We start from the raw sequence: 24048 nt of genomic DNA, 5'->3' as shown, positions 1-24048 counted from the left end.
GGGATGTGTCGTGTCACTAGATTCTTACCAGAAGCAGTAGAAGTTAGTTAGCCTGTAGCTCAGAGGACAGTTTTACACGCTAATTATCATCTACAGTAAAATGAACCCCAAACAGTGACTTTTAATGAGGCTTTGACCTTCATGTGCTCGATGGATTATTCATCATTTGCGTTTGTTAAGGGCCAGTGAACATATACAGGGGACTTGCACCAGAGTCACTAATCGGCTTATCGGACTAGCAGAGATGCTAAATATCTTCATAGTATCATAAATTCTGGTCCACATCTGCCTGCCCTCTGCTGGACATACTGTGGATTACAAGATTGGGCTTCTATTCAGCGCAGGTAAAGCAGACGAGACAAGTCATCAGGAAAAAAAGGGTCTTTTTGCCAGTGATCTAGTTAAGTTTCTGTGCGCTGACCCCGATGGTGATGCAGCAGAGGAAGGTGAGACTTTGGAGGTCACTGGTGCAGAGCAGAGGACAGGGCGGACTCACCTGTTTGTACGTCCTCTCTGCCACGCTGAGCAGGAAGAAGAAGAGCCATATAAGGCAGACGCGCACCAGGAAGCTGAGCGTAACCATGGTGACAATACGTGCATCTGAGCCCGAGCCCACGCCAAACGCAGCGGCCAGGAACTCTCCGCCTGAGAGAGAGGGGAGCTGGTCCACGTCCCGGGACTGCACCAGCCTGAGGGAGAGGAACGCAGGGTTCAAACTGTTTATTCCTCCTCAACCCAGAGGTAGGACACAAAAGCAGCGCTCTGATTGGCTGTGCTTTGGCGGACCACCTCAGTTTCACTTCACTATCTGAAAACGGCTCTTCTGAAGCCTTAAAACAAATGTATGAATAACACACTAACAACGTGCCGAAGGGTTTGTTAGATAAAAACTAGTTATAACTGATTGGAGCACAAAAATAAGAGACCCCAGCTTTAACACTGAGCTCATTTTATTTCCAAGGTTTGTATGACTGGTTAGCTATGGATTTCAGAATGATGAGAAATTAGGACTGTTGCCATAGCGATTAACAATGGAAAACAAAATACTTAACGGGAAAAACATTCTCAAAATGGAAGCTGAAACCCATAATAGAACAAATAAGTAAATTGGCTCAAAAACCTTTAGAACTACTGTTGGCAGAGTGGTTGGTTTAACATTTAAAGCCGGGACTACTAAAGTCTATAAAGTCTATAATACTAAATATCAGTCAAATCAGAATGCTCCAGGTGAACAATATTTAAACTACTAAAGTTAATATTACAATTTTCCTGGTGCCAGATCACAATAATGATGTTATCACAATGTATAAGTGGAAGATATATCGAAAAATGCAATTTGAATATTGAGTGTTTGTCTATAATTAAATTGGGTCAAATGTGGGTCCTTGGATCTAATGTATAAATAAATAAACAAATAAAAATGTATACACATATATACATTTACAGACACATTTTGCACAATGTTTAAAGAGAAAATGACTATATACGATATAACATCAGAATGCCGGTGCTGGTTTAAGTGACTAAATGTACCTGTAGGCGAATGGAGTGAGGCCCAGAGTCACAGAGACGAGGTTCCCAAACACCTGATACCCGATGCCTGGAGTGTACAGGTTCACCTACAGACACCCACACACAGGGTTTAAACATTTAGAGAAATAAAACAAGAGTAAATGATTCCTCTTCCTGTATCACACACACATACTTTGTTCATGATCATGCCGCTGATCTCCAGCACGGACATGTCGGCCTTCTTACAGTCGTTTCCCTCCCACACGATGGCACTCACTCGCTCCAAACCGGGGTTTGAACTGTGTAGCCACGGAACATGACCCTGTGCACAACACACACGTGAAAACAGGTCCATGATCAATGTAGAAGTTATAGTTTGAAGTGTGAGTGGGGCAGACCTGGTGGAAAGGGTCGTCTCTGTACTCCTTTTTGGAAGGTCCACACACAGGGCTTCCGGTTCCTTCTCCCTCTGCATTAAAACAAATGGTTTGGTTTTTTTTATAGTGAAAATGTTGAATTTCATTCTTATACTGAGTAATTATTTGGCATTTAAGTTGCAGTTCTCAAAGCGGATTACTATCTTGTGAAATATAATGTCCTTGGCAGATAACTAAATGCCCTGCCTCAGCTGAAAATGTCATAATATCTGCTAAAGGCTGGCACACAATATGGCGAGACTTAAACTATTTGCAGATTGCAATTTGCAGACTAAGTGCAGACCACAGACATGAGGGGAATAATATAAGATTTTAAATCTTATGATACTTCGAGTACAAAGAATGCAGAGCTAACATAGCTAGCTCACTTAGAATCAGCTGTTTCCTGTCCTCACTTTGAGACAAAACGTGTTCATTTGACACACCATGCTAAAGAGCCAGGTGAAGTGAAGTATTATGATGGAATGTATATATACATATAAATAATATACCTTTATAAATAAACAAATGGATGCGTTCCACTCCATTGTCATTTCAACACACATACAAAATAAATGTATTCCTCTAGAAAAACCTTTTGCCCCAGAGCCCCAGAGCCCCAGAGCCCCAGAGCCCCAGAGCCCCAGAGCCCCAGAGCCCCAGAGCCCCAGAGCCCCAGAGCCCCAGAGCCCCAGCACAGGAGCCTCATAACCCCAGCAGGTTGGGAGCAGGTTGGAGGCGCGTTGCCCACAGACCTGTCTCGGAGGTGCAGGATGAGCGACACTCGGCACAGTGCAGAAAGTCCTCCCACAGCAGGTCCTCGGTCTCAGACTCGTGTCTCGTACTCTCAGAGTCCTGGGTCCTGAGGCTGGAGCAGCGAGAACTGCAGCTGGTGCCCGACTTTGGCGCGTCCTGAAACAAAAGGAAATATTTATAAGGGCGCAGATAAATATTCTTTTTATCATATTGCATAAGGCGAGACACTGTGGGTGAATAGGAAAAATCTTAATTTCATTGATAAGAAAACATGTTTTAAATTTTCACCAAATATTAAGGGTTAACACTTTAATAAATCAGGCATGGAATTAACTACTAACAAATCTGTCACTATGATAAATACAAATCTTGTTAAGTTCAAGACTGTAAAGTTTGGTGCGTGTAGTGCCACTATAAGGACTGATTGTTATGTCAATGTGGGAGAAAGATGCATCTGGAGGAAACGGCCTTTTTGAAGTTACAAAGTCCCAGAGAAATCTGTGAATTAAGTGAAATAATAAATCATCTTTAGGAGCGGACTGGACAGTGTTTTTGTTTCTGGCCTTCCCAGGGCAAGTGAAAGTACCTCATTGTAGTGTTTCTTGTAGTGGTGTGAGCTCTTGCGGTTTCGTAGAGTGCACTCGCTGCTGTTCATTCTGTCCACTCCCCTGCGGACGGTGCTGTACGACACCTCAGGGTCCTCCTCACTGGACGCCTCCTCTGACGCTGGCTCCTGCTGCAAACATGTTTTCTTTGTTCAGTTATTATAGTGGAGTCATTTCATGATTCTTCACAAGCTTTGGGTGACTATAGCATATTTCATAACTGGTGGAATGCAGCTTAACACTACAGGGAGCACAGGGAGCACAGGGAGCACAGGGGAGCACAGGGGAGCACAGGGGAGCACAGGGGAGCACAGGGGAGCACAGGGGAGCACAGGGGAGCACAGGGAGCACAGGGGAGCACAGGGAGCACAGGGGAGCACAGGGGAGCACAGGGGAGCACAGGGGAGCACAGGGGAGCACAGGGAGCACATGGAGCACAGGGAGCACAGGGAGCACAGGGAGCACATGGAGCACAGGGAGCACATGGAGCACAGGGAGCACAGGGGAGCACAGGGAGCACATGGAGCACATGGAGCACAGGGAGCACAGGGAGCACAGGGAGCACAGGGGAGCACAGGGAGGAGGTCTGTGGCCCTCTGCTGGTTGGACGGCTCGGTGCGGTGTCGTCCCTTCACTTCGCCGCTTGCACCTTGCACTTTTTACTTGCTAATTTGAGCTCATTATTAATATATAGAAACAATGTAAATATTGTCTGTCCTGCAGAATGTCGAGTTAAATCTCCACACTTTACTTTAGCGGCCTCATATGGTACAGCAATCAGAGGGAGCATTTCTCGACAAATACCTTTTTCAAAATATGCTCCCTTATTAATAATAATTGGCCAGCCTAGCCCAGGAGTCAAATACTTAAGCTGTCAATGTATGCACCCATAATAAATGGATGGTTTTAATGTGGGAGAACACAATGTGGACACACACTTTGCCTTTCGACTCTGTTTATAAATGTATGATATTGTATAAGCTGGATTTACAGTCAAGAGACACTGACAATTGCTTGTCAAAGTATGCTAATAATAATATAAAGTTGAACGCTTTCAAATTAATAACCTAAACTGACATTTTACAAGTATTTTAAAAGAAGCCACTATATTCTTTAGTTGTACATTTGTGAAACTTTAAGATGAGGAGAGGGGAGGCAGAGCTCGATACAGGCTGGACGGGGGCGCACATCTCAACAGAACACCAAACACTGCAGTGAAGGCGCCTCAAGGTTTAAACTAAAGTGGCTACATAGAGCCATAGATGATAATCAGACATCTTTAAGCAGCAATTTGTATTTTTCTTTTTTTGTGTTATCTTATTTTATAAAAAAACAAACAAAAGAATTTAAGATAAGGCCCAAAGTCAAAGAAAATTTACGAATGAATGAATAATATATATAAAACTCCAAATGCTTACAAAACATTATATTTTTGCAGATTTGTTTGTACTCAGTACTGTCAGTACTTATATTATAGACACGTTTCTTACTAATTATACAGTTGAACATGTTTTTTTCCTCCCCACCAACTCATACAATCAACACCAATGAGAAGCTTTTTGAAACTACATTCTCTCCTCAGAGTCCTAATCATCCCACTTTTCTTTAGGATAATTCTAACTTAGTTATATTGTGGTTCTATGTTATGTTGACAAGGAACCAAAACAGCTCGTGACATGTGATTAATGCCACTAATACTTCCTCCTCACAAAGCCCTAGTGGTCACATCTGGCAAAGACAACTTGTCTGATGCGGTTTCTCGCTCGGTTCTGATTATTATTATTTGATTATTATACTTCTTTGTATCACTCGTTGTCAAGAAACAACCTTGAGAGGTGTTAATCCCAGTCATTCTTGATCATGCCCATGGAAATGTTCAAAATTTGAAAATTCCCAAAGTTGACCGAAACTGTATGTTTTCTAGAGTCTCCAAGAGAACAATTTCATACATACACATGATTTTTTTTTTTTTTTTTTTTTAAGAAAGAAGATGAATGCAAAGCCGTTTGAAAATAGCCAGTAAGCTAGCGTCTTGCCTTGTTGGCGGCGGGCAGCATGAGCCCGTTGCTGCGCGGCGTGTGTGTGTGTGTGGGCGGGCACTGTGGGTTCCAGCACGCCTCCTCTGGCCTCAGCATCGAATCACAGGCCGGCTCCGGCAGCTGAAGCCCCTCTTCGCTGCTGCGATTGGTCACCCTGCCGTCCAATGACACGTAACCATTGTCTGTCTCTGTGGACTTGTCGATGGAGAGCTTAGACTTCTTAGATCTGAAGAAGGTGAAGGAGGTGAAGGAGGAAGAGAAGAGGAGAAACACAGATTTGTACAGAGGAGAGAGTCGAAAGAAATGACACAATGTTAAGAATTCAGTGAAAGGTGTCCAGTAAGGATAGGTGTGAACACTGCAAATAAGGAATATCTGCTTAAAATGACTTGAAATCTGAATATTAGTCTTCATTTGACGTTTGTGTAATCCCGTCCAAAGTAGGTTCCATTGTAAACTAAAATGTAATTCTGTCAACAGGACAAAAGTTTTAAGAGTGAGAATGTTTCCCCACTCAACAAAGTAACATTTCAAGTCCATCTGGAAAAGTTCTGCAAAATTATGACCCGAAATAACTGTCAAGGCCAGTGTGACTTCAGGCGACACATAGGGAAGTTTAACAAGAGCCGTGAGCCCTGAAGAGCAGCGTGATGACCCGCAGGGAGCGAGAGAAGCGTCTGCAGACGTCTCAGTGGCTCTACAGTGAAGTCTAGAGTAAGCTCATAGGGAAAAAACTAATTGATTGGTATTATGATTAAAGGTATAATTCAGATATGATTTTGATTTGATTTATTAGGTAATGTTTGGATGACGTCAGTTGGTTACGCGACAGAGCTCTGCCTCTGGACCCAGAGCCAGGTCCTGAACATGAGACACACTCTGTCGTTAGAAGAACTGTTCTAAAATTAACCAGTCAAGGGGCCAGGGTCAGTTGAAACATATTCACTCTTTAGTCAGAACTGCTTAGAAAAGGATTCTAAATTCAAGTCATTTGGATTCATGTAGATATTCTCTTTTTTGCAGTGGCTCTATAAACAATGCATTCACAATGAAGCGTATGGAAACACTTAGCTCTTCTGTCTAGTCTAGAATGCAGGTTTATATTAAATTAACAGGGTCCCCAGGAGAACAAAACTAAACAAAGCAAGCTATGTTAAACTTTTCTTGCATAGAGTTGTGTGGGGAACCCTGAATCGAGTGTGGAAATACAGAGAGGAAAGTAACACCCTGCAATTTTGCAAGTTCTCCCACTTACAAATGATTGAGGGTCTGAAATTGTCATCGTAGGTGCATTTCACTGTGAGAGATAGAATTTAAAAGTCCCAGAAATCACATTGCATGACTTTTAAATAATGTAATCGTATGTTATTGCTGCCACCTGCCAATCAGCAAGAATGCTGGCTCTCAAAAACCTGTTAGTCTGCCTTTAAAAAGTCCACCTCTGCTCCACTTATTTGTCTAAATTAGAAGCACCAGTTTGAGCTGCATGAAGACACCTGTCCACCCCACAATCAGTCAGACTCCACCCACTGCCAAGACCAAAGAGCTGTCAAAAGACCCCAGAGACTGTAGACCGTCACAAGGCAGGAAAGAGCTAAGGGCGATTGACAAACAGCTTCAGTGAAAAGAGATCAACTGTTGGAACAATTGTTGGAAACTGGAAGAGGCTAAAGATGTCACTCTCCATCAGACTTGGGCTCCATGCAGGATCTCACCTCGTGGGGTCTCAATGATGATAAGAAAGGTGAGGAACCAGCCCAGAACTACATGGGAGGAGCTGGTCAATGCCCTGAAGAGAGCTGGGACCACAGTTTCAAAGGTTACTATGGAATACACCACGCTGTTTAAAATCATGGAATGCACAGAAGGTTCCCCTGCTTAAGTTAGCACATGTCCAGGCCTGTCTGAAGCTTCCCAATGACCATCTGGATGATCCAGAGGAGTCATCATGTGGTCAGATGAGGCCAAAATAGAACTTTTTGGTTTTCGCAGTGTTTGGAGGAAGAAGGATGAGGACCATCCCAAGAACACCAAGTCTTCTGTGAAGCATGAGAGTGGAAACATCATGCTTTGGGGTGGTTTTCTGCACTGGGGACAGGACGGCTGCACTGTATTAAGGAGAGAATTAATGGGGTCATGTATTGGGAGATTTTGTACAACAACCTCTTTCCCTCAGACATTACAATTACCCAAAGCACACAGCCAGGAGAACCAAGGAGTCACTCCATAAGAAGCACCTCAAGGTTCTGGAGCGGTCGAGACAGTCTTCACCTAAATCCAATAGAAACTCTTTGGAGGGAGCTGAAACTCTGTGTTGCTCAGCAACAGCCCCGAAACCTGACAGATCTAAAGAGGGTCTGTGTGGAGGAGAGGTGTGAAATCCCTGCTGCAGTGTGTGGAAACCTGGTCAAGAACTGTTTGACCTCTGTAATTGTAAACACATATTAACACTGATTTACTCAGGTGTTTAAATACTTATTTGCAGCAATAACATACAAACAGATCATTTAAAAATCATACAATAAGATTTCTGGATTTTTTTGTGTGGGAGAACTTGTGAGGTGTTTAAATGCTTACTTTTCTCCTGTATATGAATAATAATAAAGAGTAAATTTTAGGAGTAAAAATAGTAATTGATGAGAAGAAAGTTGACAAAAGTGAAGTGCAGGTCCCTGAAGTCTGAATCTGACATGAGTGATTGTTAGTACAATTTACAAAGAAAGCTTATTTCAACCTCATGCATTCAACAATGTACTAGAGATGAAATTCAAAAGCTGCAAAATCACCCCGTGCCACGCCTTTTACAGTAAAGGAAGCTCAACAGGGACAGGAAATTTACCATTCGTTTTTTTAACATAAACTTTGAAAAAAAAGTTTTACCTTAACTTATAATGTAGTTTTACTGCAAAGTTGGGCAGATGAACTTAAATGTTGCTACAGTAATTGCTACATGGACATTAGCCTTAGTCTTTTTCTAAAAGTCTATTGGAAAAATGAATGGTGAACTGACATCCTGAACCTGAACGTGCTTCATTCACCATTAGTGGTTTATAACGCATGTAACAAAGGTTTAAAAGAGTTGTCCATTTTGTCCAACTCTTTCAAACCTTTGTTACTTTGATAACCTGTGCTCATTTGTGTTGATAAAATCTGAAATATACAGTCTGCCTTTTAATTTTTTATTTATTTATGAATATGTTTTAAATCTCCAAATGAAATGTGACATGACCATCATAAGTGTAATACCGGAATATTGTTAATAAGTAGCTCAGATGAGATCTTCTTGTTTACAGCAAACAAGGCATGTTAAGACGTGATGTTGCAGCTAAAAAGACACAATTTAAAATCAGGGATCAGTTTCTTGCTTTGGTAAAATATCAAAATATCCAATTATCATGTTCTATTATTGCATTATTATTTGAGCTTTTTTATTTAAATATATTTTTGAATAGAGGGTAGTCTTCTGAAACTGAGCCCCAACCTTATCTTTGGACATGATCATTATTTTGAAGGAAAGGAAACAAAAATACACACCCAGCTTTACAGATATCATGCCAGAAACCATGGAAGAGAGAGCCCAGGCTGAATGCTTTGCCGGGGCAGTGCGAGTGTGGCGCCCCCTCTTGTGTGTTATCGGTAGTGCTAGACCCATCGCCTTCCCTATGCACCTCCATCTGAGAGGCCTTCCTCAACTTCCTTCAGAATACAAGAGGAGCAGAGAAGCTTAAAGTGATGTGAAACACTGCAGGGTCAGTGGTAACTATGGCGACAAGTCCAGTGAGCCATGGGTCATGTGACATTAAGCAGACAATTCACCTGGAGTAAAATACATTAAGGTTTTGTTTAAGAGATTGTAAATAGAGTTAAAGTTAATAGATTAATAAATAAATTATTTACTAAACTTATCTAAATCTAAATATATATAAGAAGTTTAATGCTGTAATCCAAAGTGTGTTCTGTGGTGTGACATGAAAAATATTTTAAAAGACAGTTCTACAAAAAACAAACTGTCGTTTTTGCTCCAGGACAAACTCTGGGGTTAAGAGTTCAAGCAGGTCGAAAGTAATCATTATTATGTTCTTCTTTTTGTAAAATTGTACTTTTCTGAAAAACTTTGGACACGTCCTGCGGTGTGACAACTGTATTTTCTGAGAAAAATACAATTCTAAATATATTTTTAAGAATGGGATAGTTACATTATTAACACTACAAACATTAGGCCATTGGTTATAATCTTAAATATATACTATATCTAAATGTATTTCTTGTGAAAAGCTTCGCTGTGCCACGACGTGCAGCACTTGCACAGGCGTTGGAGTGTGAGCTGTGCAGGCGTGTGGCCAAACTGCAGATCAAGTTTTCTTCTGACCAGATCAAGCTCCACAGATCCGAGCGCAGCAAACAGGAAAGAAGACATGAACAGCAACCGGATTTGTAAATACACTCCACACTGACTTTATTTTGATCAGATCGCTCAAGATTCTTGGTTTTATGCATTGTGGCTTTGATATTTGGACACAGACTGTTAACTTTCCACATGTCCCTGAAACAACATCAGGAGAAAGCTTTAATGGATTCAGTCAGGTAGAACCCGTCTAATGCTTGTAGTGTAGAAATGTATAAAATCCTTTGTGTGAGAGCTAGAGAGCGAGTTCTTTTTATCTGCAAATGAGAACATGTATTTGAGACCGAGGGACTCGAGCGGAGAGGCCGGGGACTCGAGCGGAGAGGCCGGGGGACTCGAGCGGAGAGGCCGGGGGACTCGAGCGGAGAGGCCGGGGGACTCGAGCGGAGACCGGGGGACTCGAGCGGAGGCCGGGGGACTCGAGCGGAGGCCGGGGGACTCGAGCGGAGGCCGGGGGAACTCGAGCGGAGGCCGGAGGAACTCGAGCGGAGAGGCCGGGGACTCGAGCGGAGAGGCCGGGGACTCGAGCGGAGAGGCCGGGGACTCGAGCGGAGAGGCCGGGGACTCGAGCGGAGAGGCCGGGGACTCGAGCGGAGAGGCCGGGGACTCGAGCGGAGGCCGGGGGACTCGAGCGGAGACCGGGGACTCGAGCGGAGAGGCCGGGGACTCGAGCGGGGAGGCCGGGGGACTCGAGCGGGGAGGCCGGGGGACTCGAGCGGAGACCGGGGGACTCGAGCAGAGACCGGGGACTCGAGCGGAGACCGGGGGACTCGAGCGGAGGCCGGGGACTCGAGCGGAGACCCGGGACTCGAGCGGAGACCGGGGGACTCGAGCGGAGGCCGGGGGACTCGAGCGGAGGCCGGGGACTCGAGCGGAGGCCGGGGACTCGAGCGGAGACCCGGGACTCGAGCGGAGACCGGGGGACTCGAGCGGAGGCCGGGGGACTCGAGCGGAGGCCGGGGACTCGAGCGGAGGCCGGGGACTCGAGCGGAGACTGGGGGACCGGGGGACTCGAGCGGAGACCGGAGCGGAGGCCGGGGACTCGAGCGGAGGCCGGGGTCAAAAGTCAAATTCTTGGTCGACTAAAGACATGTTCTGCCAATTATTCAGTCGACTAAAAAGGGAGCATTGCAAAAGCTCTCAAAACTATGAAGTATCTCTTTGTATCCGACTCAAACTGCACTCACAGGACTAAAAAAAAAAAATATGAATACAGAAAACTAAGCACGACATATTTATACCATGTAGATTCTTCTCCTTTTTTGCTGTTGTCCCATATAAATCCTTATTATCTAAATAAAAAAAGGAGTTGTCTAATTCAAATTGTGGTCGACTACAACACCATCCACCGATTAGTCGCCTGAACAACTTAAGTTATACGGCCCTAGTTTTTTCAAATCATTTGTCACACCACAGGACAGAAAAAAACACCTCCAAACGTCAAGTACATTTAAATAAATCATACATGTTTATGATGTTTGCGTACATACAGTTTAAAACATAAAGTATACAAGGATAAAAACAGTATGTGTGAAACTGCAATGACTTTTTAGAGTTTGGCATTTAAATAACTAACTAATAATTTTGTATAAAAACTATATAGAGTCAAAATGCTGTAGTATATTTTTAGGCAGAAGTAAGAGTCGATATTTAGCCTAAATCAGACGTAATACACGGTGAATACTTGTAAATAATGAGAGTATTGTAGCATGTGTTCCCTCCACTGCCCAAAACTGGCCTGAATCCCACTTAAGAATGTCAAGTTGTGATTCCTTCTGAAAACCTTCAATCCGGAGACACAGTGAAGCAAAGACTCACAGACCAAACAGAGCAGCCGTCTACGTCTACAAGCTCCTGTAAACATTTATCACAGAGCTTTTGTTAAAGTGAATTCTCTGGAACAAATCTCTGTGATAAATGTGCTTCTTTAGTTTGTGAGTCAAAGAAGCCGAGTTTCAAACCAACCAGCAAAAACCAAAAACACCTCCCGATCACATTTATCACATAATGTTTAATGATTCATTTTGGGCTGTCCTATCAAGGGCTGAACAATGAATCCAATTAGAAAATACAATTTAAAAGATCATACAAATCTAAGGACATTGCAGGGGAAAATAAAACCTGTCTCAATGGCGTCTTAAAATATATAAAAGCTATAAAACCCTGTAGTTCTTAAATGTTCTCTGGTACTTAAAGTGCTACTGACAGGTTTACAGATTTATGAACTTGATGGAACTTTTGATGGTTCCGGATGAATTTTAAAATGCAGGAACTATTTACTCACATTTTTTCAGTCAGTTTAAACAATCAAAAATAAAGCGTTATCAGGTAGTTTTATTTGTCTAATCTTAACTATTGGGGACCTTAATCAAATGAACTAAGCTCCGCCCCCGGGAACGGAACGCTTCCTGTGTCACACCAGGAAGTCCAATTATAAATGTCACTCAAATTTGTGGAGATTTTTTTTTAGTAAACTCTTGAATATAATCATGTTCACTACATTTTAGGTCTAACCCGTCATATGCACTTTAAGTAATTCATTCTGCCCATCTTCAATCAAATGCTAAAGCACCTTAATTTTGAAGTTAAAAGTATATAATAGTAATTTGAAGATATTTTTCTAAATTGTTCAGCCCTAAGGCCACGTTCCCTTCCTCTTCCTCACCTGCGCCTCTTGCCCCCGCTGCTGGACACGGGCTTGGGTGTCCTGGTGGAGACGATCTGACAGTGCACAGTGCCCAGCAGGAGCATGAGCCAGAAGGCACCAAACACCTCAGTGGCCGGGATCCCATGGGGCTGAGGGATGCTCAGGTACAGGGCTGTTGCTGCAACTGGGGGAGGAAAAAATGACCAAATCACTCAGTGCAGTGAAACTTACTGGAAATACTGCGCTTTATCACGAGATCAATCCGAAACGTGGCCAAAACATGTTCAAATCAGGATCAAAGACTGTGGATTTTCTGCTAGCATGTTTTTAAATGTGCTTTTTCAAAATCAAACAACTGGAAAATATTGTATTGAAAAACCTCACTACACATTATTAAGAACATTTTTCATGTCTCTTACCATAAATGTGAAAGTGATACATGATGGTGCCATTTAAAAGGACCCACATGTAAGATTTAGTGTCATAAAATCAATACTTTTATCAGGAATTTTACCTTGCAGCAGATACAGTCCCAGGAGCAAGAGGAAAATGCCCCTGGAGGTGACTTGGGTCCACCATTTATAAAAGAAGGGGAAGAACACGACTCGGACGATGCCTTTCCTGGTCAGAGACGTCCAGGGACTCTCCGGTTTAGCCTTGGCAAATGCTGACCCTAAAAACACACACATGAAGTCAGAACAACACTCCTGCTCACTAGTCCTGAGTGACACTGCCCAAATGCTACAGGACCTTAAAGCTGTACTGTTGAACTTTGTCCATGGAGGTACCAGAGTTTAGATTAGGCCCAGCCTGTGCCCGCACTCACAGAACCGCAGTTACATAGAGTTTGAATGACAGAATATGCTGTCTCCCAAGTGCAAACAAACAGGCTCAGGCCAAGAACCTAAACTCTAAGATAGCTGACCAGAAAAGTTACAATATGCACTTTAATGTAGCTTTGATAAATAATCAATACAAATAAATGCAAACAGGTGGTTCGATGTGGGCACTGGTTTTAAACAGAAGAAATTAATTGAAGTTAGGACTGCACAACATATCACAATTAAAAATAAATCACTATTTGATTTGGCACGAATAGCAAATCAAAGGATGCAATTATTTAGATAGAATGTCCTCTGCAAAGAACAAAATCCTGTCTTTTTATAGAAATATCGTGTTGTATCTGTAGTTTAGACCTCGACAAATTCATTCCTGAGATTCTTGGATTAGTTTCTTCAGTTCAGATTTCAGTCTCTCAAATGTTAAAGCTCCTGGAGTCGTTTACAATGTGCACCAGGAACAGAATCCTGCTTTTAAACATGGATCATAAATCCAATCAAAATACTAACGTTGTTCTATTGTTCCCGAAAATCTCATGTACATAACTCTGTGGAAATATAGTTTTCCAGTAAAACCTTAATAATTGTAAGTTTGGGGATTTCCCAGTATCAGAGTCCAGTCTGTTTAGTGTTCTCACCTCGAACCAGGTCCACGTCGATGAGGTCTGGCTTCACATGGCCAGTCTTCTTTGGCTTGTTCCTTAAGCCCTGCAGGGGGCGACAAAACAGTCAAAACTACAGACATTTACATTTACTGAGGGCTGTGGTTCTCAACTGGGGTCAGAATGAATACTTTGGGTGTGGGACTGGGACAATCAGACCAGTTGAGAAGCACTGCTGCGACAGAGGAACACATGGCTTACGTCTGAGCTACACAATAGAAGGTTTAGAGCCGCCTGAATAATATTTTCTTCTGGAATAATCACACTCTGCACGGGGGAGGATCTGCAAGCTTCGAAATAACCCAGAGACTCTGTACGACAGAAACTTTTAATTTGATTATCATGCAGTGGCCACAATAACACACATTATTAAAACAGTATTAGCCGCTTCTCATGCCTCAAATCACGTCAAAAGCACAACTATGGACGTGTAAACTAGGCCGGGCAGACGTTGAAACTACTTTATGAAACCAGTGGAAAATACAAAAGCAGGAGCATCCCAGTAAAATCTTTTCTAAATGTATAATATTGTGTATCATAAAGTATATACATATATTAATGTATAATAAAGTGTAAAGAAACCTCTCTATGTCAAAAATCTTACTGTACCAAAAAAACAAGAGCAAACATTTCCCCATAGTAAAAATAGTAAAAACATGGCTGCCAAATTTTTTTTTTTTTATTCTTCACAAAAAACACTCAACTAAAAATGAATTACATGTGTCATAAAGCTGTTGGCATTAAGAGAAATATACTTTACGAGATTGACATAGTTATCTCTACTTTAAAGCTAAAAAGAGACATAAGAAGTGTAATGTTTAACAAGAAAAGTACAGTTATTAACACTGTAGATGCTTTTTTTGTGTGTGTCAGGTGGTGTCATGTCCCTGAAAATGATGTCAAGCTTATGAAAGAATCTTACACCCTCAAATGTCAAGTACCCATCTACCAACGCCTCATACAGCCTTTTATAGCATTCAAACGTCATCATATTGTAAGTGTAGAATATTAGCATAAAATACAAACTGTATGAGAGTCAACAAGCCCTCCAGTGAACTCAAACACAAACTAATACTACTGGTATTTTCCACTTATTTTGTTCAAACGGTAGGACTTCATAAACATCAAATATTATCATCATTTTAAAAAGTGACAGTTGTTGGTGTTGTTTTTGGTTCATATAATCCAATAAGAAAATGTGTGAAATCTTAAGGCGTGTTTCCAGTGGTTCACTTTGGAGCTGCTCAACGTCCGAAAGTGTCTCCATTGTCTTAAGTGAACAGAGAGGTTGAAACACGGTGTAGAGGCTTTACAGAGAAGTGAAATAAATGGAGAAACCAGCAGTAATATTATGTTTACTTGAGCTTTGAAATGAAAAATACACATGTTTGGAGGCAATTCTGTTTTCTGTTTTCATAACATGATGTCAAAGTGCCCATTATTCACAAGGAAATGCCAACTGTTGGAGAAACTGTGGCAGCTGGGACACAAACCACCATCATGTGTTTTGGAACTGTCCTGTTGTTCAGAACAAATGTACTGAAATAAACAATGCACTGCAGACTGTTTTTGACACAGCCATCCCTGTCGATTTTAGAACTATGTACTTGGGCCTCAAGACTCCTGGCATGGATACAATAAACGTATACCTTTGGAATGTACCTTTTGAGGCAGAAAAAAAGGCCATCACTAAGAAATGGCTGACACAAACCTCACCAACAACTATGGACTGGACTGACATAGTAACAGACATCAGACAAATTACATACTTAATTTGGAAATGGACAAATTCGACAGACTTTGGACCAAATGGGACTTTTATTATTATTATTATTATTTAAATGTGCCATGATTTGGTTTGCATTTATGTTAAGTTTATGTCTACTTGTGTTACTATTTTGATTTTCACTCTCTGGTTGTTTTGTGTTCATTTGTTTCTGAAAATTGGAGGGGAAAATTAAGAAAATATTAACAAAAAAAAATAAGACATTAAAAAATGCATCACTCATATTTGAAGGCTTGGATAGAAAACAATGAATGTGTTTATAAGAATAAAAAAAGTAATTCCAATATGTATAACTATTGCTTATATTTGCTTTGTAGAGTCCTAATCAATGGTTCCCACGCCGTGTATAAAACACTAGACCCAGTTGTATTTACTTATAGTCTATTATGGTTTATTTATTACACTGATAGTAGAGTTTTATTACTGCTCTTATCTCCAAAAGCAAAGCATTTGAGCGCCCGCCCGCCATGTGAGGAGTGACCGCTCGTGGATCAAACTTATGGATCAATACCGGGGCCAGTTACAGACGAGTTCTGTACAATTAACAACTCCCGTCCTCTCTCTCCATTTGGATTTTTCTGACAAATATTGCAATCAGGTTTGGCATTCGTGTTTGAACAGTTGGATTCTGTTCAAAGTACACATTTTAAACCTGTCCAGGAGAGAAGACTAAAATACAAACTGCTAAACTAATCCAATAAGTCCTTGTATTTTAGAACATGTTTGTAGACCTCTAAACTACAGGTTTGGCAGCTTTAAAACAGAGTAATTTGTTGTTTGCAAAGAGAATTCTGTTGGGTAAATATTTGCAGTCCATGTGATTCTCTTTAGTCTTTATCTCTGCATCACTCTCTCTCCTTCATCTCCTAAACTACTTTAAGTTCCACTAACTACATGTTGTGATCGAGTGAAGGCAAATGTAAATGAAGTGCATTGTGGCAAACTGTACTTAATATAAACTAAAAATACGGGTGTGAATTTCAACATATTATTTTGGGGAGAATTAGAATCAAATCTGTATGTTTGCTTTCAAAACATACCATTTTAAGCATTCCATTTTAGTTCATTCTCACTAACAATGTTCTAAATTCCAATAGTTTCAACACAGAGCTTCAGATTTAAATTCTTTAAAATATGAACATATATGTTCTAAATATGAACTAAATCTAAATACTTTGCACAACGAACTACCATGTCCCTGTATCCTCCAGTAGATGGTGCTTTGTAATAGACCCGCTTAGCCTCAGAGCTAAATTTAAACCTGTTCCACTTCCTAAAAAGGGTTAGCTTCACACCATTGTAAAACTGCTACTGCTACTTTGTCTGCTCTGTTAATAATAATAATAATAATAATAATAATAATAATAATAATAATAATAATAATAATAATAATAATAATAATAATAATAATAATAATAATAATAATAATAATAATAATAATAATAATAATAATAATAATAATAATAATAATAATAATAATAATAACAACTTTTATTTATATAGCGCTTTTCAGTGACCCAAAGACGCTGAACATAATAAAAAAGGGGGGTATTTACAGACAGGGGGGGACAACACGTACAGAACACATTAATATACAGATAAAATGAACAAGACAGAAGAAGTAGAGAGAAAAAGATGGGGATGTAACAGGGGGTAGAAGAGTAGGCAATGGGGTAGAGGAGGCTAGGGGTAGGGGAGGTCATAGGCTTGGGTGAAGAGGTATGTTTTGAGGCGGGATTTGAATGTTGTGAGTGAGGGAGAGTGGGACAGGTTGGGGGAGGGAGTTCCAGAGTCGGGGTGCTGTTCGGGAGAATGCTCTGTCGCCAAAAGTTTTGAGTCGGGATGTTGGTGCAGTCAGGGTGAGAGAGGAGGAGGATCGGAGAGCTCGGGTGGGGCGGTGGGGGATGAGGAGGTCAGACAGGTAGGGGGGGGCAAGGTGGTGAAGAGCTTTGAAGGTGAGGAGGAGTATTTTAAAGTTTATGCGCTGCTTGATGGGGAGCCAGTGGAGAGAGCGGAGAACGGGAGTGATGTGATCACGGGACCGGGTGTGGGTGAGGAGGCGGGCAGCGGAGTTTTGGACCATTTGGAGTCTATGGAGGGAATGGGAGGAGATGCCAGTGAGGAGGGAGTTGCAGTAGTCGAGGCGGGAGGAGATGAAGGCATGGATGAGGGATTCAGCAGCGGGGAGGGTGAGGCAGTGTCGGATTTTGGCGATGCGGCGGAGGTGGAAGTATGAGGTCTTGACGATGTGGCTGACATGGGGAGTGAAGGAGAGGGTGGGGTCCATGATGACACCGAGATTGCGTACCAGGGTAGAGGGGGTGATGGTCGAGGTGTCGATGCTGAGTGAAAAGGGACCAGTTTTATTGAGAGTGGATTTGGTGCCAATGAGGAGGAGCTCTGTTTTGTCACTGTTCAGTTTGAGGAAGTTGAGAGTGAGCCATGATTTTATTGTAGAGATGCAGGCTTCGATGTGGCTGAGGGGAGGATTTTGGGTGGATTTGGTGGTGAGGTATATCTGGGTGTCGTCAGCGTAGCAGTGAAAGTCCAGGTTGAGTTGGCGGAGGATGTGACCAAGGGGGAAGATGTAGCAGATGAAGAGGAGGGGGCCGAGGACTGAGCCCTGGGGGACCCCCTGCGTTACTGGGGAGAGGGTGGATGAGTGACCGGAGAGGGAAATGAACTCTTGCCTGTTGGTGAGGTAGAATGTGAGCCAGTCAAGTGCAGAGCCCTCAACACCCAGTTGGCGCAGCCTTTGTAGGAGGATGGAATGGTTTATAGTGTCAAAGGCTGCGCTGAGGTCTAGTAGTAACAGGACGTTGAGGCCTCCGGAGTCTGCAGAGGTGAGGAGATCGTTGAGTACTTTGACCAGGGCTGTTTCAGTGCTGTGAAGTGGGCGGAAGCCAGATTGGAGGGGTTCATAGAGGTTGTTTGACTGGAGGTGGGTGTGAAGTTGGGCGGCGACGATGCGTTCCAGCGTTTTTGAGAGGAACGGCAGGTTGGAGATGGGGCTGTAGTTGGAGAGGTTGGCGGAGTCTAGGGTGGGTTTTTTGAGGATGGGGGTGATGGAGGCCAGTTTGTAGATGGAAGGAACATGGCCGAGGGATAAAGACTGGTTGAAGAGGGTGGTGAAATGAGGGATGAGAGCAGGGAGGCAGGCCTTGGTTAGAGTCGTTGGGAGGGGGTCGAGAGAGCAGGTGGTGGTTTTGGAAGCGGTGATGAGGTCTATGATATGAGAGGAGTTAACAGAGGAGAAGGTGGTGAGGGGAGGGAAGGGTGGGTGGTCAGTGAGAGGGGGGGGCAGGGGTGGGGGTGGTGATGGAGTTAATGGAGACGGCAGTCATGGAGCTGTTGATTTTGGAAATTTTGTCATTGAAGGCAAGGAGGAAAGAGTTGCAGAGGTCAGGGGAGGAGGGTGGAGTGATGTCCGGTGGCTGGAGCAGCTTGTTGACGGTGGAGAACAGGGTGCGAGGGCTCCGGTGGGAGCTGTTGATGAGGGTGGAGAGGTGGGCAGATTTGGCGGCTTGGAGAGCGTCACGGTAGGGGGGCGGAGGTTGCTGAGGTTGGCAGTGCGGCAGGTGGGGGTGACGGGGGGGCGAAAACTAGTCCAGAGTGAGGGGATAGGTGAGCCGTCGTTGGAGTGTTGGTTATGGGAGAGACCAGAGCCCCGGTGGATGTAGCGGGGCCGGCGAAGGATCCCAGCTGAGCTAGCTGCAGAGGCAGCAGCAGCTGGGAGACGGTGGTTATGGTTGAGGAGGTGAAGGTCAGCAGCGGTGTAGGTGAGTAGGCGAGAAGTTGGTGGAACGGTGGCCTGGAGGCGCGGGAGTGATAGTCCGAGGAGGAGATGGAACATAGCAGCAGATGAAACGTAGCAGCAGATGAGAGTAATCCAGTTAGAATGTTGGCGGTGGCTAGAAGCTGGTTAACTAGAAGCTGGTGGGCAGAGAGTTGTGAAAAAGCAGCAGTGGACCGGGTGTTGAAGCTGGTGGAGTGAGTGGCGTTGGTTGCCCCAGACCTTGTCTGCATGGCAGGGAGGCCCCGCGATACCATGACGGACCTCAGCAGGTGTTAAGCCAGCTGTTAGCTGGCGGCTAGGGCAGTAGATAGTCCAGGAGTGAGGGAGGAGATGAGCGATGGACGGTGCAGTAATGTCCGATGAAGTTAAGGAACAGGGATGTAGACAGAAGACAACACAGAGACGCGGGAACAAAACAAAACAATGGAAACGACTAACAAAACAAAGACGTTGGGACAGAAGCGGCAGTCCACATACCAGACGCCGGCGTTGCTCTAGCCCAATCAAGACGCATTTGAGTCCAGTTTTGTGACCAGATCGCCCCCGTCTGTGGAGCGGGGAAAGCAGAGAAACGGGGCTGTACCTTGGTTGTATGGGGCTGCTTTTCTCCGGGTGGAGCCGGTGCCCCGCTCTCCGTGTCTGCTCCTGTGGCGGGCTGGGGCCACACCTTCGCCCAGGTACAGACCTCCGGGGCGGCGGGTGCGGGTTTCGGCCGCGCGCCGCGGCTCTGCAGACACTCCATTTAGTTAAAGTGACAGTATTTAGGAAGTGTTCATGAGTCCAACGAAAGAAACTGTTGTGGGAGGTTCTGGTCCGGATTGACCGAAACCTCCTGTCTGAGGGGAGTGGCCTCCTGCCTGAGGGGAGTGGCCTCCTGCCTGAGGGGAGTGGCCTCCTGTCTGAGGGGAGTGGCCTCCTGTCTGAGGGGAGTGGCCTCCTGTCTGAGGGGAGTGGCCTCCTGCCTGAGGGGAGTGTCCTCCTGCCTGAGGGGAGTGGCCTCCTGCCTGAGGAGAGTGGCCTCCTGCCTGAGGGGAGTGGCCTCCTGCCTGAGGGGAGTGGCCTCCTGCCTGGGGAGTGGCTTCCAGCCTGAGGGGAGTGGCCTCCTGCCTGAGGGGAGTGGCTCAAATAGTCCATGTCCAGGGTGAGAAGGGTCAGCTGTGATCTGACTTGTTCGTTGGTAAGAAGCCGGAGCTTGTACTGAAATCTAGCTCTTGACACATCCCTGCGAAATCCATACTTTGCATCTTTATAGCGCTCTCCATCACCGGCCCTGTGCGCTGCCTCCTTCTGCCTCCTCAACGGTCTCAGTTTGGGTGTGAAACCCTGGTTCACACTGTTGAAAGTTTGGGTGTGAACCCCTGGTTTGTCACTGTTGAAAGTGACTTTGGTGTGTGTTCGTATAATGCTGTCCTCACAGAATTGAATGTATGACGTCACAGTGTCTGGTTTTCAGAGCTGCCACAGATGGTTTGGATGAGTACACAGTCTGTAATGTCCAATCTCCTCCACTGACTCACTGGTCCACTTCTAGAAGTCCTCACTAGAGGTTTGGAGAGCTTCAGCCTCTGTCTGTACGTGGGGATCAGGTGAACCATGACGGGGTCTGACGGCGCAAAATGCGCTACTGACTGTTGTGTAGCTGTGACTCAAGCGTGTTCTGGTCTTTGGTCGGGACTTTAATAAACTGTCTGTACTTTGGTAGTTCATGGCTGAGATTCCCCTTGTTAAATCACCAGGATAATACACAAGGAGTGGGGAAGGTCCACTCCACACTCAGGACCTGGTCCGTGAGCGCGCGCTCCGCCTCCTGCACGTTGGTGGAATGTAAACAGAGGCCAGAATGCATGAGGAGATGAAAAAAGTCTCTGTTTCATCTCAAGCAGCACCAGTTCATCCAGTTTGGTGGAGAGTGAGTTCACGTTAGAAAGGAAAATCCCAATTACGAGGGCCCCCGCTCTTTTTCCTCGTCTGTGGCGTCTCACTCTTTTGGCCAAAAAAAAGACCAATTCTGCAGCAGATGCTAAAAAAAACTGGAACTAGATCCATGGGAGTTCTGGTTCTGATGGATAAGAGCTCTTCACAGGTGTAAGAGCACGCGGACACACCATTTATGCACAAAAACAGACAAAATAAAGTACACCGAAACACCAGGGCGCCATCTTGGATTGAAGTCAACGGTCGATTTTGGATGCAGAATCCAACAACATGTTTTCATTTATTTTAAAGTTGAATGATTGAATGATAAATACAAAGAATGATGAGGCTGATCTCAGCAATTCACAAAAAGACATTCAGTCAAAGTTTGTGTCACTGAGACGTGGCTAAAACTCAAGTAAACAAGAAACTGCTTCTGGTTTAGCCTCAGCTTTTTCCGCATTTATTTCACTTCTTTGCAAAGCCTCTACACCACGTTTTAACCTCTCTTTATGTAATGCATTGGGTGTGGATAATGTTGGATACATTATGCCCTGGAAATATAATATTTTGTGTCTTGAGAAAGCAGATGTCACGCATCGATAAACAGGAAACAGCTGATGCTAACTGAACTAGCTCTGTTTTGCTAAGCATGTGGAATCAACATATACGTTAGCATCACTGGAACTAGAGCAGTTTATCACAAGTCAGTGTTTGGTGAAAAAATATTTATTTTCTGTTCATATCCGCTTTTTTTATATCTTATTCTAGTGTGATATATAACAACAAATCTGAATTCATTGCTACCGTACTTTTCTGACTTTAAGCCACTACTTTTTCCCACGCTTTGAACCCTGCGGTCATTACAACGGTGCGTCTAACTTATAGATTAGATATAGATAGAACGGCTACCGGGGGGCACTCTGGCAGGAAGCACAAGCGTTTGACACACTGTGGAAGAGGACGCAAGTGGACAGTGGAAGCATCTATATTTAAAGCTTCAAAACTCTATGTGTGCTTCATTACAATCAGACTCATATTCACAGAGAAATGGGTCCAACGAGGAAGAGAATCTAGACGCGGAAAACCTGGCTCGCTACCGTGTAACAATCTGTCAGTGTAAACATGACACTCAGGAGCAGATGAACCAGATGTGAAGACACAAACACAGGTAAATCAGCTCACACAGAGTCATCAAGGACAGAGCGGACAGTAGGGACAGTTGTGATGGGTTTAAGCTTCAAAATGCTGTGTTTTATTACAATCCAACTCAGATTCACTGAGAAATTAGTGTAATTAGACCTGTGGCGCAGCGGACCGTTCAAAAGACATTACTACCGTGTACTATATGTGTAAATATCTCATGTTACAACGTGGGCGCCTGCAGCTTATTGACAGCAGCGGTTTGTATAATTTATTCAGGAGCGCTCTATAGCCCGAACGGTACGGTAAATAGTTTGTTAATCTTGACAGTCTGTTCTGGCTCCTGGGTCAGCTGACGTGCAGTTACCAAATCTTCAAACATCACCAGTTTGTAGTACTCACCAGAGAAATAAACTTTTGAGGGGACAGAGATGGAAGAAGGGGATGAGATGGATAGAAAATGGCAACCGAAAGAGGCAGAAAGGAAAAGGTTAAAGGAACAAAGACAAAGACAAGAAATAGTAATGCTGGAAAAGACAAAGCTCGTCAAAACAAGAGGTCAAGACAGAAGTTATGAACATAAAGGAAAAATAACAAGGAATATTTGCAAACGGCGGATAATTACGGGACGGTGAAAAAAGGTGGGTTGTACCTTGATTTCTCGCTGCTCCACAGACTTCTCCCATATCTGCTGGTCATAGGCGCCAATCTGATGAGAAAAAGACTAGGTTAGAGAAAGATTATTTAAAAAGATACAAACAAATTGATATCGAAAGAGATTTTATTGACAAAAAAAAGGTATTAAATGGTCAAACGTTGAACTGAACTCTGCTGGATTAAAGAGACCCAAGCTGATCATTGAACATTATATAAATCACTAAATCTCAATTAAAATGTTAATAATTGCACAGCCCTAATCACATGGCAATAAAGGTTGAAGACACAAGGCAAAACGCACATCATCTCTAGAATTGCAACTTAACCAAGGTTAATTAGGACTTCACCATGTCCGAGTCCGTGCCCTACATAGAGCCACAGGAGGAGAAACGGTCCAGTCAAAGTTCAATTCAAAAGTTTGTATTTTTTGCTTTGCACATTTTGCAAGGATTTTGACAAATTCATTAGTAGTTCATTTAAGAATTAGTGCTGAATTTGGTCGCAAATATCTCTTTTGAACTGCCGTTTTATCCTTATAACTCGCTCATTTTTCAAATTCAAATACACACACCAATTACAACCAAATGTCCCAGCCCTGCACATGCACATAGATCCAATGTTAATAAATAGTTTAATAGTCTGTATAATTTTCCACTTATGGAGCAAATCTACAATAAACAGTAAAACAAAGAGAGAGAACAACAGATGCAAATCAATGTTACATCAGTGGGATCATCATATGAGGTGTGCACAACGTGGCCCCGGCTCGATGTTGTCAACAGGAGACACAGAGGCAATAATGTGAGCATGGGACAGACTGTGGTGCAGGAGCAGATACAGGAGGAAGAAGAATGAGAACAGGCCGAGACTA

At 43.5% G+C, this 24048-nt stretch overlaps 1 protein-coding gene across 3 annotated transcripts in view; it reads right to left on the bottom strand.

The window, feature by feature from the left end:
* LOC140367334 (protein PHTF2-like) overlaps positions 1-24048 on the bottom strand; it is a 112584-nt gene that overhangs the window by 44448 nt on the left and 44088 nt on the right. Inside the window, exons 4-16 of one of the 3 annotated variants that reach the window (XM_072453762.1) lie at positions 23173-23229; positions 22923-22934; positions 13858-13927; positions 12895-13053; positions 12399-12564; positions 8863-9024; positions 5326-5554; positions 3271-3417; positions 2684-2840; positions 1911-1981; positions 1706-1834; positions 1534-1619; positions 497-689 (exon numbers count right to left, since the gene is read on the bottom strand). In XM_072453762.1, coding sequence (XP_072309863.1) covers positions 497-689; positions 1534-1619; positions 1706-1834; positions 1911-1981; positions 2684-2840; positions 3271-3417; positions 5326-5554; positions 8863-9024; positions 12399-12564; positions 12895-13053; positions 13858-13927; positions 22923-22934; positions 23173-23229 — 1638 coding nt within the window. The remainder of the gene's footprint in view (positions 1-496; positions 690-1533; positions 1620-1705; positions 1835-1910; positions 1982-2683; positions 2841-3270; positions 3418-5325; positions 5555-8862; positions 9025-12398; positions 12565-12894; positions 13054-13857; positions 13928-22922; positions 22935-23172; positions 23230-24048) is intronic. The other 2 variants (XM_072453764.1, XM_072453763.1) reach the window with 2 other exon arrangements.

Source organism: Eucyclogobius newberryi, unplaced genomic scaffold (assembly GCF_026437365.1).
Source record: "Eucyclogobius newberryi isolate DKJ021-1_F unplaced genomic scaffold, fEucNew1.0.hap1 SCAF_2, whole genome shotgun sequence".
NCBI classification, from domain to species: Eukaryota; Metazoa; Chordata; class Actinopteri; order Gobiiformes; family Gobiidae; genus Eucyclogobius; species Eucyclogobius newberryi.
This window is presented reverse-complemented; position numbering and strand designations above follow the sequence as displayed.